Source organism: Drosophila hydei, unplaced genomic scaffold (assembly GCF_003285905.1).
Source record: "Drosophila hydei strain 15085-1641.00,03,60 unplaced genomic scaffold, DhydRS2 tig00008134-arrow-pilon, whole genome shotgun sequence".
Taxonomy (NCBI): domain Eukaryota; kingdom Metazoa; phylum Arthropoda; class Insecta; order Diptera; family Drosophilidae; genus Drosophila; species Drosophila hydei.
In genome coordinates, this window is record NW_022045843.1 from 1,404,849 (window position 1) to 1,421,756 (window position 16,908).

Sequence of the window (16,908 nt, forward strand, 5' to 3'; positions counted from 1 at the left end):
AAAAGATATAGAAATAATATATGGCCAATCATAAAAATGATGATGATAAATGACAGAGAATCCTTTGATATTTAAAGCATTTTCACATTCACACATTCTTCGATCAATTTCGAACTTAAGAAAATCATTATTTCATAAAAACAAGTCCAATCCACATATATACTTAAATTAAGTTAAAAATCTCACGTTCTTCTACTACTTGACTAGCTTAAAGACTTCTCCACGCACTTGCACAACTTTTTAATGCCCTTCACTGGCTGTCAGATGTTAGCAAAAGTAAATAAAAGTTGTGATTTGTTTTTAAATATTTACAGTGTGTTTTATTACAACAGTAGAAATATATTTTATATAAGAATAATTCGTACAATATATAAGTAAAAGTATTGTTAATTATAGTCTACAGTTGACAAATAATTTTGTAATGAATTTATTTGTTCATCAAAACACAGCAAACTTCTCCGTTGTCGCAGTCGGTTGCGGGTCTTTGGATTGAAGGATTGCAGGACTTCATGCAGGCGCCCAAGTGTTGCTCACAGGGCGCTGGCCTCACCGGCACTGCAACGGTAGGGGAACATGGAACGGGGCGGGGCACACACAATGTATAACAGAGACAATTACAGGTGAGAGACAGTTGAGAGAGGAGGTAGCAGACAGATAGGCGTCGATTGTTAGTATTTTGTTGTTGAAGGAAAGACAAACGAAAAAAACAATAGATGAGTACATAAAGTAATACCAATCAAGCTCAATAATTATTAGGAAATCGTTTTTGGGCAGGAATTTAAATAACTGAGAAACGTTGAAGCGTTAGAAGCAAGGCTCTATATGCATTGTGATAGATTCGTCCAAAGACTACTTACGCTCATAGCAACATTCAACGCCCAGGTGAGCGCTGCTGGGGCAGAGACCCTTGTTGGTGGTGGGCAGATTGCAATCGCTGGTGTGCACACAGAGACCTCCAACCAAAGCACAGTGGCGATCATTGGGATAAACACGCACGCCCTGAATCACTGCAAGTTGGGGATGTACAGTGTATTTTGGCTGAGGTTAGGGCTATGGCTATCGTTCACACTTACTATACTCGGGCGTACTATTGTCATTCACTTCGTTTGTCTCGATATCCGCACAAGCAAATTGCAGCATCAGAGCTGACACCAGGCAGAGGCCAAAGATATTTATGCTGTTCGACATGTTTAGTCTTTCTGTTTTCTATATTAGTTTTGATTATCACTTCGTAAGTAATCCACACGTTAGCACGGTTTGCGTAGCACTGAGCGAGTCGAAATTCGTTCCAGATGCTTTTCAACAAAAATTGTTGTCGAATAGAAACCACGAAACGTTGTTTTGCACAACACGACGAACGAACGACAAATGAGGCAGCGGCAGAGGCTGAGGCTGAAGCTGAAGCAGCCAGAGAGTCAGCCCGTCGATCATACAACGGACAACCAAACAACCAGCCAACCAACCCACTGGAGAGAGCAGCAGCCAAAGGGGCTGGCAGAGGGCACACAGCAGATAGTGTTGTATGCGGGCTCTCAGTTCAATTGAAGAGCGTGAGAGCCATTAATAATATTGGCGCGTTTGCAAACAACAAACAGCAGGAAAACCCAACGACGGGCGGCGCATGAAAGATCAGCCGGCACTAGTTGGCAGTCAGCAGGCAACACCAAGACCAACAGCAACAGCAACAGCAACAGTAACAACAACAATTGAGTCAGACCCCAAACCCGAATCCAAAAACAAACCCGATCCAAATAAAAACATAATTCATTTGAGGAACTCACGCGCTCTGAAAAGCACGCCAATAACGTAATGAATGGGCCATCAAATATTTAGACTCAAGTAGTATTTATGAGTTCTGAATGTTTATTGAACAGCAGCCAGAGTGTCAATATGCTCGACTAGAAGCTACCCATGATTACCCTAAAATGGCTACAACAAAATATATTATACTTTATTCTCTTTTAATTTATTAAAAGAAGTATTTCCCTAGCAAAACTATATTCCATAATTATTATAAAAAAATAAACATTTAAATAAATCTGAATAATATTTTATTTAATTTAAAGCACATTCAAAATGTAACTTTTAGATAAATTATTAAATTTTCAACCCACTCTCAACCCTCTTTCTAGTTTATAAGCACTTGCGCAAGACTCTCTCTGTTTACAGGGTATTGGAGCAGCCAGGCAGGAGGCGCCAGTCCGTAGAGTAATCAAGAAGTAAAACTTCTTTATGATTAACCGCATTTATCGAGGCGTAACGTGATTTAACTGCATTTAAAAGCAAATGATCTGGTTATGATCTCGGTGTGTGTGTGCGTGAGTGTGTGAATGTATGCGTGCATGGCGTATATTTGTGTGTGTGTGCTCTGATGTAGAAACAATCTGTAATTGTTATCAGCTCTCATGGATTTCGTGAGCGTGCCTCTGTCGTCTGGCAGAAGTTTTGTTCTTTTTAGGAATCAACAAAATTTCAATTTTAGCAAAATGTGCAAAAATAAAAAATTGAAAATAAATTCAATTGAAAAAACAGCTCTTCTACGTAAAACATCATGTGCACGTCATGTGATGCTGTCCAAGAATTTGATCTCTCTGCAGCAGATGTTAACCGATATGATTAACTGAAGACAATGAATGAATGAAGTTCTCGGCAGTTACTGCACGACACAAATACCCTGGGACAAATCGAACTATGAACTTGACAAACTGACGATGCGCTCTACAACGGCTCTCAGCATAATCCTAATCATATGGACCATGAAATTTGTATGCTGCCTAGAGCTTTCATTGAAAATCCCCGACTTTAGTCATCATCGCCACTGATAGTATTTTACTTTCAATGCTCAACACGTTTCGTTTTGCGAGAAAAACAAATAGAGAACAGCTTATTGACATTTATTGACGTTATCATCGAGAAAATAATAAAATAATGAAGGGGAAATACAATTGCTTAATACAACTTGAACAGCTGTGAAGCTTGAGATGATCTACTTAAACTGTTCATATTTAATTCAATTTGTGTCAAGGTGACGAATGGATATATATGGGTTATTAGTAGAGCTGCTATGCATATAGCAAAACAAAACGTTTTTATTTAAATAAGTGTAAATATTAAAATCAAACTAGATAGCATTTAAACATAAGAATTTCTTTTGTAGTGGGAGGCAAAAGACTATGTTGGTGTGTGTCTTAGCTAAAGTTGTTTCACGGCAACAACTGCTTGCTAGATTTACGAATGCAAACCTTTATTAACTGCTTTACACATTCCATGTACGCTGAACTGCTTGGCATGTTATGCTCTGCTTGTATAAAGCTTCAAATGGCACTGCTTGGCAAACCGCTTAAAAATTCGTTTCTCCTTAAACTTTTCAATATGAATCATTTTCTTGCGAAATCTGTGAGCAATTCCATGTTCTTCCAAAGTCAAAAGTTATTAAGAATGCATCATGACAATTTTTAAATTTATTAGGTTACCTAAGCTAAAACATCATAATCAATGGACTACTGCAAAATATGTACGGATATTCTGTCGTTCAGTCTTCTTAAACAGTTAAATATAAATCACTTAATGCTAAAGTTTTGCTACAATACAACATAGTTATTATAATACATAGTTTGCGCTGCACTAACAAATTGGCCACGTCGTTTTGCTTGCTTTTACCCAAAACGAGGGCATTTTGAATGGGCACCAGATAAATATCACAGAGCAGTTAATTATACAGCCCCAATGCGGGCTAAAAGCGAAAGGCCTTATCATTGCTGTGCCTTGGGTCGTTCGTCAATTGTATAGATACTGGCGGGTGCAGCGCATACTGGCGTCACATTCAACTCATCATTGGCCTTATTCTCGCTGTTGAATGGTATGACGAAGATGCTTGTCTTGGCCGCATGCTGCATTTTGATAACTGTATCATAGCTGGGCGGTGCAAACTCGCTGTATGATGGTGACGGTGTGGGCGGGGCACGTTGTGCCTCATTGGTCGTGGCATTTGGCTGCCGGCTACGCATATCGCGGCATCTGCGATCCGAACAAGCCATCAGCATAAAGAAAGCACCCAAAGCCAGAAATGTAGCCACATACCAAACAATGGTAATCACATCCATAGCCGTCTGAGATAGTTCGTTGTCGGAGTCTACGACTGCAAAGAGCAAGATAAAGGAATTTGTAGTTAAATATCAACTGGAATAAGTTAATATCACATTTAATAATCTAACAAATTCTTATAAGTAGAATAACAAGTTCCAAGTATACAAGAAAACGACCACTCAGATTTATTTTTAGCTCACGTAGCAAAGTACAATGAATATAAAAAGAGATCTACTTGGCGCATGATAAGCCAAGTTATATTAAATACAAACACAAGTCTAATTCGAGTCGCTCAGTTTGCCACATTCCAAAATTCATAAATTTCCAAATATGTGCATATATAATTTGCGAGCTTATACTAAAAGTTTGGCGAGCTTTTAATATTATTCAAATATTTTATTAGACGAATCTAGTTATATTGGAAAAAGCCAAAAGTTTAAATTTCGCAAATATGTGTAGATAATATGAATCTCAGGTTATTTATGCTTTGCAGCTTGTTCTTCCCCTATTGCTTTCTACTTAAAAAATTATTTTTGCTAAATTTTAGCGACGAACAGTTCAAATAAAGTGCCATGAAAAAATCCCTATTCAATATTAATCATTTAGATATTAATATTTATATAAAAAGTAAAAATTCAGTATAAAAAAAAAACAAAATGTAAATATTTGTAATATCATTTGAAGAACCATTTAAAGTCACTTTAATATATAATACTGTTCAACATATATCTCACAAGCAGAAGGAGGCCTGGCCGAAACGAAAAACTAGGTCAGGATTATTGACAGCTGAGTTGTGCGTATCTATTTCATTATATATAGATATTTATATTAAATAAAATGGTGAACATTCTTTGAAAAATTAGAATTCGGAAAAACCACTGCAGTTAACTGTTAATTATATCATTATTATTATTAGTTATTACACTTCATGTTCCATAGACCGAATAGATATCCATCAGCTGGCTTTATCATGCTGACGTTCGTTTCCAAGCAAAAAAAACTTGATTATGTGTCACAAACTTGTTGACGCAAAACTAAGTTAATGCATTAAAACAAACCATTTGATATGGGCGGTAGTCGTGGGTCCACCTGGACTCAAAAGCTGAACGGATTTTTTTGTTCTATCATAAACCTGTTTGTCGCGACTCGTTATTAAGTTGTAACTTGTGATTGCAAATTGGTAATAACGGGGAAACGTTCATATACATTATTTAATGTATCTATATGGTTCTAGCTCAGAGGAGAGCATTTGAAATCAATTAAAAACATTAATTATACATATATGATAATTTGCTAGTTATTTATGGTACAGCAGCGACAATTAAAGAGCTTGGCAACTTGGTCTATAAAAGCTTAAATTTTGTACTAAAATTAGAAATTTGCTAAAATTTTGATTTCATATTTAGATCGCTTTAGATCAGCTATTGCAAATAGTAGTTCCTGTTCATGTTAGATCTGTGTTATCTCTATTTAACATCTTTTGCTTATCTTTTGAGATCAATTTACTTACTATTTTTATAGACAAATATTCTTGTGTTATTATCCACTTGCTCGGCAAACAGATCAGTTTCGCTGGTGCCGTTCACGCTCGTTATATTGTATGGCAGTTGTCGCGCTAGTACGTTCTCCAAGGTTAACAGGTAGGACTGCCCGTGTGTCCCGCTCGCATAGACACTGAATACTGAAATGGTAACAAGAAGAATTGTTATACTACAAATTGCTATTGTTGATTACAGTCCAACAGACCACGCACCCAACAGACAGCAAATCCCAATACATTGATAATATTTTACAATCCCCGATCGCACAGATACGCTATCAATGGGCATGGCTTGTTTTATATATACTACTTATATATTTACGTTCGGGTTTATAAAACCAAAAAAACACTTGACAACCGATAAAGGTTGTTTTGATTTCTATTTATAGCGCATAATTGGGCGCATTTTGAATTTATGAACTAAAATAAAAGCATAATGAAGCGTAATTAGGCAATCAATTCTGGCCCCGTTAATAGAGACTTAACTAAAATGGACGAGCACGCTAATTCTCTAGTGGATTACTGATAAGACCTGCAGTAGGTTGGCGTCGTTTAGTCTGCTAGGCCCGACGATTTAGCACCTGTCGTATAAATAGTACTCGACTTCAGGTACAAAAGTATCATAAACTTACATTAAACAGAAATAAAAAACAAAAACAATTATTGTTGATTGTTTACACGCTCGTTTATGGCTTTGTTTTTCATTATTGTTTGCATTTAAAATTATGCTGCCGGAACATTCGATTGAACATTTCACCATCTATCACTCGACGTCTGTCAGCGGCGTGTCTTGTCTATATAAAATTATAGAGCGTCATACAGTTATCTTTAGGAAAGAGCACACGGCACAACTTCAATTGCCTTGACATTTGATAGCTTCACATTTTGCGCTTTTATCAATTTCACAATGGCAGCTTGCTGCTATTGTGGCATACACAGAAATTATTGTCGTAGGCTCACCATTGAGTAGCAACAGCAGCAGCACCAGCTGTCCAACATGTGTATATTACTCATTTACCAAACAAAAGTTTGTCAAGAAATTCGACTAAAATCAAATTATTCATACGCCCCATTGTCTAGTGAGCAATCTCAAAGCAAAGTCTCCATCTGCCCGATACTCGAAAACTTAGCTTCGATGACACATAAGTTTATCACAAACCAGTGGGAAAAACTTGAATATAGTCACACTCACAGCTTGCCAGGGGTATGTTTATATACATGTGACTTTTGACGAAGCAAACTAGTCTTATGTATTGAAGAATACCATCCAACTCATATAATTTTATTCATTATATATAAATGATTTAAATAATTACGAGGTAACTGCTAGTAGGGCATTCTAGATTTAAACATACTAATATTCGATACCACAATTTAAGAGACATTTATTACTGCGAATTCAAGTTGATTCGTGCAAAGCGATTAAAGGGAAAAATCAGGTTTTAATTCTTGGTAAAAATGAGCAAATTCATTAGACGAGTTAATTGAAACCTAAGCATGGGTGTAATATTGTCTTAGCCTTAAATATTAGCAATAATAATAATAATGATAATGAATGAAAGTGATGATAATGATTACGTCAACTAAGCAATCCTGATAATGATTATATATAAAATATTAATAAGTCGAGTTATATTAATAACTAATTATATTACTACAGATAACAATGTTTATAGAAAATCTAATTATAAACTGCCTACAACCCGATTGTAAAGATCGATGAACGTCAAGTAATTTGTCTTGCTGCAGAAAAAAAAGCAAAACAATCAGCCATATCATAAACTCATTAAACTGCGCCCAGCTCTAAGAATAGAATGCAAAATGCCAGAGCTGATAAGACAAGTTGCGAAGCCAAGTGCCATATGCCCAGTGTCTGGCTATATAAAAGCGAATACCCAATTTAAAAGCTGAACAAGCAAATTGCTATTGTCTAATGAGAACTATTTGCCAGACGGCAATTTTGTCAACTTGCAAATATGCGCAAATATACGAGCGCCAGATCAGCTGTGCAAATTCTTGCCACATGTGGCAGCAGAAATTTCAAAAGTCTACACGTGGCAAGGGCCTTTCACTCTGATAGGTCAGTGGACCCGAATTGCCATTTACTGAATCTTTAAAACTTGAGTATTATAAATATAATGTGTATATAAAGGCGGTCACGTGCCGTATACTTGATATGATATAATAAGTATGCGAGTCGTTCAGTATCGAGGAGGAGCGCGTGGGGGTGCTCATTTGTGAGAGTAATTTAGCATTTGAGCTGATTACACGTCGAGTCCAATGCCTTGTTGACAGGCCAAACAGAATTGTGCGAAAATTAGCATAAACTGCTGAGCCATTAGCAGCAGCGCCAAACGGTTAACCGTTCCAACTGATCTACATAAATATATATACATATATATATATATATATATATATAGAAAGAGAGAGATCGAGCGAGAGCTGCCTCAATGACGAACTGTGTCAGATAATTGAATTGAACTTGTTGGACTGAAACTGAAGACCTGATTTTAATTAAATTATTTTGTTGTCGTGTGCACCGTGGATCACATGTTCGGGAAGCTTGTGCTTTATCTAACGAATATAAGCATCATTAGCGTTGTTTATGGCTCCGATAAGCTGTGACAATACCAAATATGTGTATATAAGATGCTGTCGGCTCTACAACCAATGAAACAGACGCGCGTTTCACTCTTAATTGGTTATAAAACAGTTAGGCTTTGATTACAGCAGTCATATAAGCCAAACTCTCTTAACTAGGCAAAATTCGCTTATCAATCCATTCACAAATTTCATCATATCGGTGTTAAGCCCTTAAATATAATTTTATAACAGGCGCCTGCCACACAACGTTAACACGTTCTTAATGTATTCTAGCAGCTAATTTGTATATTATTTTGACAGCCGTCGAAGCTGTCCATATCACTTCATTCAGCGCAGATAAAAGTGTTTTTCTGATTGCTGTTGTGAAACCTTTTTTTAGTGCTGCGAACTGTTACGGAAACTTCCCATGCATATTCTCTATATGAATAATTTAAGTCAAGTTCAAACTGCATTAACAATATCATTCATTGTTCGCATTTCATTTAAATAGTAATTACAAATTATAACAATAGCAATAACAAATATAATACAAAGTATGGCACATAATTCACATGCATGTATCTGAGCTTATCCTTAATCTCTAATTAAAATTTAATGCGAAATAATTCGCACGGGTAGCGCAACTATGGACAGACGCTTTATGCCTCAAGTACAATCTACAGACATTTATATAAAAAAAACTTCTCTTTAGATCTCTTAAAGCTCTTTAAGTTTTTAATGTACTAACAATAAATATATAATAATTATAAAAAACAATATAAGTCTTAAGAGATATTTTAAAGAAATTATCGTAGATATACTTTTCAGTATTAAATATAATTATAGATTACAATAATAGACGAAATAAACTTTTAAAAAAATAATTTTTAGTGGAAAAAATAATAAAACTAAAAGTAATACAAATATATAATATAAATATAAATATATAAAAATTGCGAAAATATTTAAATTTAAAAAGCAAATATTTATCTAGATATATATTATATATATAGATATATATTTTTAAATTTAAATATTTTACTAACTTTTTTTAATGATTATTTATTCTTTTAAATATTTATATTATATTTTTCATAAAACTTTATAATATTTTTAACATTAATTTGTCTCCTATTTTAAAGTCTATAAATATATTTTATAATATAATTTATCATTTAATATTTAATACAGAAAATATGTTTTTCACTTACTAAAATCTATAGAAATTGTTAGTATATGTACACTACTATGGATTGCTTATAGCTCTTAAATAGTGTATCTAGTATAGTATAAGAGAGCATTTGCCCAGCTTTGCAAGCTTCTGCAAAGCTTCGACATCAATTATGGACCCATTCCACATTACCTTTCATTGGCAACCCACAGCTCAATGCAAATGCATTAAATATATGTTGGACTATTTTAGTTTAATAGTTAATAACTTTCAGCATCAACTTATATTTATTGCACTTTTGATAAATAAATTTATTTTATGACTTTTTAAACTTACGTGCAATTAATAGCAGCATTGTCGGCCCTCTCGCAGCTGTCATCGTTTTTGTTGTATATGAGCTGAAGTAAGCTTGATGCATATATAAATTCATATATTTAGCAGTGCTCGGACACAAATGTTTATTTATGTTTTACACAAATAGTATTTGACTTTTGCGATATTTTTCTGCTTCTATTTGGCTTGTAAAATAAACTAACGTTTCCGCGTTTGCTTTCGCAAATAAATAAATATCTCTCGACAATTGACTGCACAATCAATAATAACAATTGTTTATATCGATGTTGAATAAATCGTTTACTTTCAATTGAATTTGAATTTAAGTTTAAATTTGAATTTGAATTTCAACACGCGCACAATTTACATAGGTATTAGCATCCAGTAACAGTTTCGATTTCTCAACATTCATCCAAGTTCAGTGGCACTCGACGCGCTCGCAGAGACCCCGCGAATTGATCTTTCTGGTTCTGGTTTCTGTTGTCGACTGAGCGCAGCTCGCTGTCGTTGGCAGTCGACTGGCTCCAGCTAGTATGGGTACTCCCCGCTCCCCACGCCTATGCACACACACGCACATGCAGACGCACACGCACACTTAACGCCCCTCTGTACGGCACATGAATCACACCAACACAAAAGCAACCGGTTGCGGCTCGATCGCGGAGCTTTAACTTGTTTCTATTTTTCTGTGCAAAAAAAGTAATTTCAACAATTTGCGTATATATTTTTTTGTAGCTGATTTTACTTAGCGTAACTTGGCTAATTGCAGCCACTGATCGAGCCAACAACAACAACAACTGCTGCTGCTGCTGCTGCAGCAACTGTCACAGCCGGCAAAGCCAAAAGACAACTGCAAAGCAATTGTCGAATGCTCAGCGCTCGCTACTACACTTCACACACGCATATTCATGTAATTTATAATTATATATGCCACCCTACATACACATATACCCCGTTTGAAGCATATATATACCCACGTTTACATTACTCTTGTCGCTTTTGTCGTTTATTCGCACAATTTCTTGAATTTTGCTTAAAAATAAAATTGCATTACGATGCGAATTCAGCCGCATTTGGCCAGCTTTGTGGGCGTGGCCCTTGAGCATATTCGCAATCTTATTGAAACGCCAGACATGCTAATTGGTATATTGTAAAACTAACCAGAAATAAATAAAGTATCTGAACTAAAAGCTGCGCACCTTAAATTCCCTACCAAAGGTGAACTTACAGTTAGCAACAAATTAATTTGTAAATGTCAAACATAATTGAGTTTAAAATCTAATATTTATAACATAATATATATTTATTTTTATTTCCTTGAGCTTAACACAATTTTTAAATAAGTAATCAAAATATAAATAGATATTATAAATTAAAGTGTGGAAAACCAGCTACAAATCTGTTAAAAGACAAAGCAATTTAAGTGTAGCCGCAACGAAATTATTTTCTATCACATATAAACAAAAATATAAAATGTGTTTGAACACATAATACTAAAAATCTTATATGAATAAACTAAAAGCCTTCATTCATTCTCTGCCAACAGATTCGATCATATATTAGATATACTCTTCAGCGTAAAGAACATATCGTGAGTTTTGTAAATTTTCACGCTTCTGTCGTCAGTTAGAAACAATCAAGTCTCTGCCGTCTGTCATTAGATATATCGCATTTATGGCTTGGAAACGGGTTTCTGCTTGTACTTCATATTACTCTGCCGCGAACGATTTGATTCTCAATGTGGACATAGCTTAATTAGAGTCGGCCAGTAATTGCGTTCTAGCCGAGACGGAATTGTACTGCCATATATGTTACGATACGTTATCTCGGCAGCGACTTCTTCCAGATAAAGCAAAAAAAAATTTTAACAATGATCTGATTACTGATTTAATCAGGCAATAATTAGTTAAAATATATACCAATTGCCAAAGCTCAGATTGAGGTAGTTCCCAGCTAGCCCTCAACTTGACCGTTACGTTAAAGGGTCGTGCATTGACTTCAGTTGGTCTATTACAAATTATCCACACTTCGAATGTCTTGAAATTAAACAAATTTGATTGATTTGCTTGAGGCTTTTCATAATTGATTCACTTCAACTGCTACCTGACGTTGAACTCTGTCAATGCCAATGTCTAGTTTTCGGCATTAACATTTGTTTGTCATTGCCATTAAATACATTTGAGAGTTTATTATAAATGGCTTGTGCCAATTAACCATTGGATAGTTGCTAAGCGCTACAGTAGTTAAAGAAGTTCAAGTGTTGTTTGCAAACTCTCAAGTCTTGACTTATAACACAATATTTTTATGTTTTTTAAACTGCTGAGCTGCGTGTGGAACAGGCTGCACTGAAAGCAAGGCTGCTAAACGAGTATAAGTATAAGTATAAGTATAAGTATAAGTATAAGTATAAGTATAAGTATAAAAATATAACAATAGGTATTAGTATTAAGATTAGAAGTGTGATTGCCAGTAAATACGACTAAATATTATTAAAAATAAAAAAGAAATGCTTTCGACAAACACAATTAACCGAATTCACAAGCACATTAAAAACAATTTGTAAGCCACTCTTGACTGATTACAACTCGTTTTTGGCCGTAGTTGTTTTTTGTTTGGGCAGCACGTGGCTGAGTCATTCGGTTTCTCGCTCTGTGTCACCAGGTGATGAAACCAGCAGCAACCAGTTGTTAAATAAGTATTACAGTAAATACATATATATATTTTTTTGCATAAGCATGGTTTCCTCCCCTCCCACATTGAGCCATCAGGAATACGCTTTCAGTTTCAAACATTTAGTTGTTTTATTTATAGTTAGTACGTATTTGTGAGTGTGTTTCTGTGAATGCTTTAAATTGACCGTTAGTGTTTATTCTTAATCGGTTACATATTTTGAGTAAATACTGTTCCTTAAATAATACAATTTCGCTTACACATTTGTTTAAACAATTGACGACCAAGGCCTGCAATAACATAATTGATGTATTTTCTCTAATGTGGTACTCTTTGTCTTTTGCTTACATTTGCTTAAAAGCGTGTGTATATAGGTAAACATTTATGTGTATATGATACAGGTACAACTAGATGTAATGCCGCTAATCTCTTGTATATACCATTGCAGCTATTTCAGACATACATATATAGATATACATTTATATCGTATAGATTGAATATCATTGATTAATACTTATGTTACAATTCGTTCAATGGAATCTCCAAATTTTCGCTAACTATTTTAGTTTGTAGTTTACCTTACAGTTAATAGAATTTCATTACTAATTGATTGAGATTTCATTAGTGTTCGAGTTATATAAGAGATTGGTTGAATTCGCGGAGTGCACTACAGAATTTGATATTTAAAAAAAACTGAACATGAAACTATTATTATACATAAAAACATTCTTATATACATTTAAATTTTACAAATAAAAATAAAACTAAAACAGGGGAATCTAATAATTATAAATTGAGTTGCCGTAGTTGGTTGTACTTGATTAGTTTAGCTTGCTTGAACACATTTACCCAAGATCTTATTCGTGGCTAATTCTAATTGAATATAGACAACATAAAATCAGACCTATTACTAGAACAAATGTGCATATATACATTGCATTTATCTCTGCTAATTGCCTATGATGTGTAATTAATTACAATTACTTTTAATGTAATTGTACAAATACCTATTTAGGAATGGAACTGTTACAACAATTGTTCTGCAATAAATGTGAGTTCGTGTGTGTAGTTTGGCGCCAACAACTTTTGATTCTTATCTGCCTGGCACAAAAACGGGAGCAATCAGCTTAATGCATTTTGGACAGCCCTTATCTATCGGGGAACAGTGATTCATAACTAGGCGGCAGATCTTTGGGCGTGGCCGGCTGCTGTTGATGACGTCCCTGCGATACTGGCGACATATCGTGGCCCAACACACTATTGTAGGAAGGTGCAGAGGGCAACTCAATGGTGGGCACATCGGACTGAAAGGCAAAGGTATTATTTTATAGAAATATATTTTATATATGCTTGATTTTTAATTACCCGGGCACGTCGCTGATTGAAGCGTGCGGCGGATGCTTCGTGGGCGTGCTGCTGAACTGTAATGCAGTTCCAATACTTCCAACAGATCCACACACAAAAACCGACGCCCACCATAGTAAAGATGAGCGATGTTATTGCTGATAGGGCCACATTTGTTGTGTCCATTTCCTCGAGCGGAATAGCATCGTGAAAGCAGGTACCCTCATCCCGGCAAGGATACATACAATTCGTTATATTGTCTTGCACAAAATGACGCGATATGCATGAGTATTTATCCTTTGGATTGCAGAGAATATCGCCAGCAAACTGGCACTCGGAATGCGCCGTCAGAACCATGTGTAGTTCAAGTGGCTCCGCTAATATATGCCGATCGCGATTAATAAAAATATGAATATGAGCATCGCGATCTCGCTGATCGAACATTAAACGACCTGCAGGTCCATTGATTGATATGTCACTACAAATCCGTTCGCTGGGCGAGCGATTTCCACTGCTTAACTGTATATAGTCTATGCATTTCTTGGTCACCGGATCGCTACGTAGCTTTAGCTTCGTGATAATAGTGAAAATACCACGCGGTGGACGCTCATTGGTCTGAACACGGAATTGGCAATCATATTTGATTTTATTAACAGAATGCCCTCCACTGGGCAGCGATATATTCCAAGTTTGCGTTATAATTGCAGCGGAGTCGTGCTCATCGGTTAGCCGTAACGTTGGATCGCCGCGGAAGGCCTTGGACAACGTATAGATGAGTTTGTCCGAGCACAAATTATCCTGCAGACGAACTATTTTGTAACAATCAATTGCATCTGGTGCATAAAACGCAATTGCAAGTGTTAATTTGAGTAGTGACCATATTGAGCATTTAATCATTTTGTTAAAATTACGTCCAGCACGAGTACGTTTGTGCTATGTATGAGTTTGTGCGACACGCCCTGCGTGTTTGCTATATTCTATTTATTATAAAAGTAGACATTCACGTTCGTTTGTTTGCAACGTTTTATTAAAAGAGTCCCCAAACTTTTATTGTTTTGCATCCGTGCCAGGGCTGAAAAACTACCAAGGCTACCGAGGGCTACATGCTGCTATTGCATTGATAGACTTATCGGTGGAATTATATATCGACCTACAAATGTTGTTGACGATTATTTCCAACGGAATGCATTAGCAAAGTGGGCGATGATGAGAGGAATATCGATATATAACATTAATCTGTTTAATTTAGTTTTTGCGACATACAACTCGAAATATTTAGTTGAAGTTGAGAATATTTCACATTTGAGTAATTATTTCATTAGCTTAATAGATTTATTATTGTACATTCAATATTAAATGCAAGTAACAGCAGTCTTCTAGAAATTAACGAGACCGCGTTTATACCATTACAGACAATGTTAAGTTTTTTGGATGGCCACAGATTCTAACATTACATTACTAACCACACACAACACAAGTGTGGAAAGATTATTTATATATATTTATTTCTTACTAATTAGACGCCGGCAACTGTTGAAGACGTCAACATCTGCGCAACATCATAACAAAGAATCTCCGAGGATGCTCGTGCTTTGAGCCGTTGTTGTCATCGCCTCGTAACATGCCTGGACGATAAACGTCTCACGAAAAATCCTGCTGAGCTATTTCTAGTCTAACAACCTCAACGCCAAGGCAAAGGCAAACACTAATTTAATGGCCACATCGGACTTTGTACTGGGCGGCTTGGCCTCTGTGGGCGCCACCTTTTTTACGAATCCGATCGAGGTGATCAAAACCCGCATCCAACTGCAAGGCGAGCTCGCAGCACGCGGCTCTTACGTGGAGCCGTACAAAGGTGTCCTGCAGGCCTTTGTGGCAGTAGCCAAAAATGATGGATTGATGGGTCTGCAAAAGGGTCTTGCACCTGCGCTCTACTTTCAGTTCATAATCAACTCCTTCAGGTGAGTGAATTGACATTGATTTGTGAGCCTTTAATTTATATTCGTCAATTTCCCCATAGGTTAAGCATTTACACAAAGGCCATGGAGAATAAGTGGATGCATAAGAAAAATGGCGAAGTTTCCTTTAGTTTGGGTCTAATGTGGGGCGCAGTGGGCGGCATTGTGGGCTCCTACTTTTCTAGTCCATTTTTCATGGTAAGAGCGCGTGGCTATTACATAAAGGCATGATCATATATAGACAGACATAAAGACGAAACTTATCTATGTTCTCGTTGATTGTTGCCTTAATTTGAATGTCTGGACAAACAAAGTAACGAATTCCGCCATAGATAAGACTCGCACCTAATCTTTCTATACTTTTTACAATGTAGATCAAGACACAATTGCAATCGCAGGCAGCCAAGGAAATTGCTGTTGGCCATCAGCATGCACACAAATCCATGAGCGGCGCTCTCAGGGAGATCTATGGCAAGAGCGGCATAGTTGGGCTTTGGCGTGGATCTTTGTCTGCCTTGCCAAGAGCTGCCGTTGGCTCTGGTGCACAGATTGCAACATTTGGCAAGACTAAAACATTGTTAATAGAATACGATTTAGTTCAGCAGCCAACGTTGAATTCCTTTTGCTCAGGCTTAATTGCCGGTTCACTTATGTCCGTGGCTATAACTCCGCCCGATGTAATTAGTACGCGTCTCTATAATCAGGGCGTTGATGCGCAGGGGCGTGGCCTCTACTATAATGGCTGGTTGGATTGTTTCGTCAAGATCTTCCGCACCGAGGGCATCTATGGTATGTATAAGGGCTTTTGGGCCAATTATCTGCGTATCGCTCCACACTCCACCTTAGTGCTGCTGTTCTTCGATGAGCTGATTGCTGTACGCGAAAAGTACAAACTAAAAGATGTTTCTTCTTCTCGAGTGTGCTAGTCTTTATCTTTGTGTAACGTTAAGTACAAATTTATATAATTGTTTGCTAGTTAATTGTTGAAAAAAAAAAAAAAGAATCGCCAAAGAGATAGTCCTCCATTCCCTGTTACAAACTCCTGCTAACTAAGGCTATCTATATGCCACATTTGTGCCTTAATGCTTATTTTCATATTGTAAGAAGTAAAAAAGTGAGAAAAATTAATATTTAAAAAACCGTTAGCCCCAGTAAGCTAATAGTATCCTTTTAGTAAGTAACTGTAACTGTGCAATACTTTTATTAAATAAAGATCGTTATTT

General features: G+C 36.2%; 4 protein-coding genes across 6 annotated transcripts; 1 reads left to right on the plus strand and 3 right to left on the minus strand.

Annotated features, from left to right (window-relative positions):
• Positions 1–317: 317 nt before the first annotated feature.
• On the minus strand, positions 318–1,283 carry LOC111592520 (U-scoloptoxin(19)-Sm1a-like). Of its 2 annotated transcripts, none has more exons than XM_023304771.2 (3): positions 1,074–1,283; positions 858–1,007; positions 318–555 (listed from the first exon to the last, which is right to left on the minus strand). In XM_023304771.2, exons 1-3 carry the CDS (start codon positions 1,186–1,188, stop codon positions 428–430), a joined length of 393 nt encoding a protein of 130 aa, XP_023160539.1. In that variant the 5' UTR covers positions 1,189–1,283; the 3' UTR covers positions 318–427. The 2 variants fall into 2 exon arrangements, with proteins under 2 accessions (XP_023160539.1, XP_023160540.1); XM_023304772.2 differs by having other exon boundaries at positions 473–786; positions 1,074–1,279.
• A 2,165-nt stretch (positions 1,284–3,448) lies between these two features.
• LOC111592521 lies at positions 3,449–10,475 on the minus strand. The gene is made up of 3 exons (XM_023304774.2): positions 9,717–10,475; positions 5,597–5,767; positions 3,449–4,138 (listed from the first exon to the last, which is right to left on the minus strand). Exons 1-3 carry the CDS (start codon positions 9,808–9,810, stop codon positions 3,753–3,755), a joined length of 651 nt encoding a protein of 216 aa, XP_023160542.2. The 5' UTR covers positions 9,811–10,475; the 3' UTR covers positions 3,449–3,752.
• Positions 10,476–13,139: 2,664 nt separating this feature from the next.
• On the minus strand, positions 13,140–14,820 carry LOC111592516. The gene is made up of 2 exons (XM_023304762.2): positions 13,749–14,820; positions 13,140–13,687 (listed from the first exon to the last, which is right to left on the minus strand). The coding sequence occupies exons 1-2, from the start codon at positions 14,622–14,624 to the stop codon at positions 13,532–13,534; spliced, it is 1,032 nt and encodes a 343-aa protein (XP_023160530.2). The 5' UTR covers positions 14,625–14,820; the 3' UTR covers positions 13,140–13,531.
• Positions 14,821–15,015: 195 nt separating this feature from the next.
• Positions 15,016–16,875, plus strand: LOC111592519 (solute carrier family 25 member 35-like). 2 transcript variants are annotated; one of them, XM_030225451.1, is made up of 4 exons: positions 15,016–15,033; positions 15,248–15,688; positions 15,748–15,883; positions 16,060–16,875. In XM_030225451.1, exons 2-4 carry the CDS (start codon positions 15,441–15,443, stop codon positions 16,609–16,611), a joined length of 936 nt encoding a protein of 311 aa, XP_030081311.1. In that variant the 5' UTR covers positions 15,016–15,033; positions 15,248–15,440; the 3' UTR covers positions 16,612–16,875. The 2 variants fall into 2 exon arrangements, with proteins under 2 accessions (XP_030081311.1, XP_023160538.2); XM_023304770.2 differs by lacking the exon at positions 15,016–15,033 and adding an exon at positions 15,069–15,144.
• Positions 16,876–16,908: the final 33 nt, after the last annotated feature.

Coding starts and splice junctions, on each gene's coding strand:
- LOC111592520 (XM_023304771.2), bottom strand. CDS start 1,188: ATGTCGAACAGCATAAATATCTTTGGCCTCTGCCTGGTGTCAGCTCTG. Junction 1,008..1,073: donor CAATAGTACGCCCGAGTATA/GTAAGTGTGAAC, acceptor CCCAACTTGCAG/TGATTCAGGGCGTGCGTGTT. Junction 556..857: donor CGTTGAATGTTGCTATGAGC/GTAAGTAGTCTT, acceptor CTACCGTTGCAG/TGCCGGTGAGGCCAGCGCCC.
- LOC111592516 (XM_023304762.2), bottom strand. CDS start 14,624: ATGATTAAATGCTCAATATGGTCACTACTCAAATTAACACTTGCAATT. Junction 13,688..13,748: donor TCAATCAGCGACGTGCCCGG/GTAATTAAAAAT, acceptor TTTGCCTTTCAG/TCCGATGTGCCCACCATTGA.
- LOC111592521 (XM_023304774.2), bottom strand. CDS start 9,810: ATGAATTTATATATGCATCAAGCTTACTTCAGCTCATATACAACAAAA. Junction 5,768..9,716: donor AATGCTGCTATTAATTGCAC/GTAAGTTTAAAA, acceptor TTACCATTTCAG/TATTCAGTGTCTATGCGAGC. Junction 4,139..5,596: donor AATATTTGTCTATAAAAATA/GTAAGTAAATTG, acceptor TGCTCTTTGCAG/TCGTAGACTCCGACAACGAA.
- LOC111592519 (XM_030225451.1), top strand. CDS start 15,441: ATGGCCACATCGGACTTTGTACTGGGCGGCTTGGCCTCTGTGGGCGCC. Junction 15,689..15,747: donor TTCATAATCAACTCCTTCAG/GTGAGTGAATTG, acceptor ATTTCCCCATAG/GTTAAGCATTTACACAAAGG. Junction 15,884..16,059: donor TTTCTAGTCCATTTTTCATG/GTAAGAGCGCGT, acceptor TTTACAATGTAG/ATCAAGACACAATTGCAATC.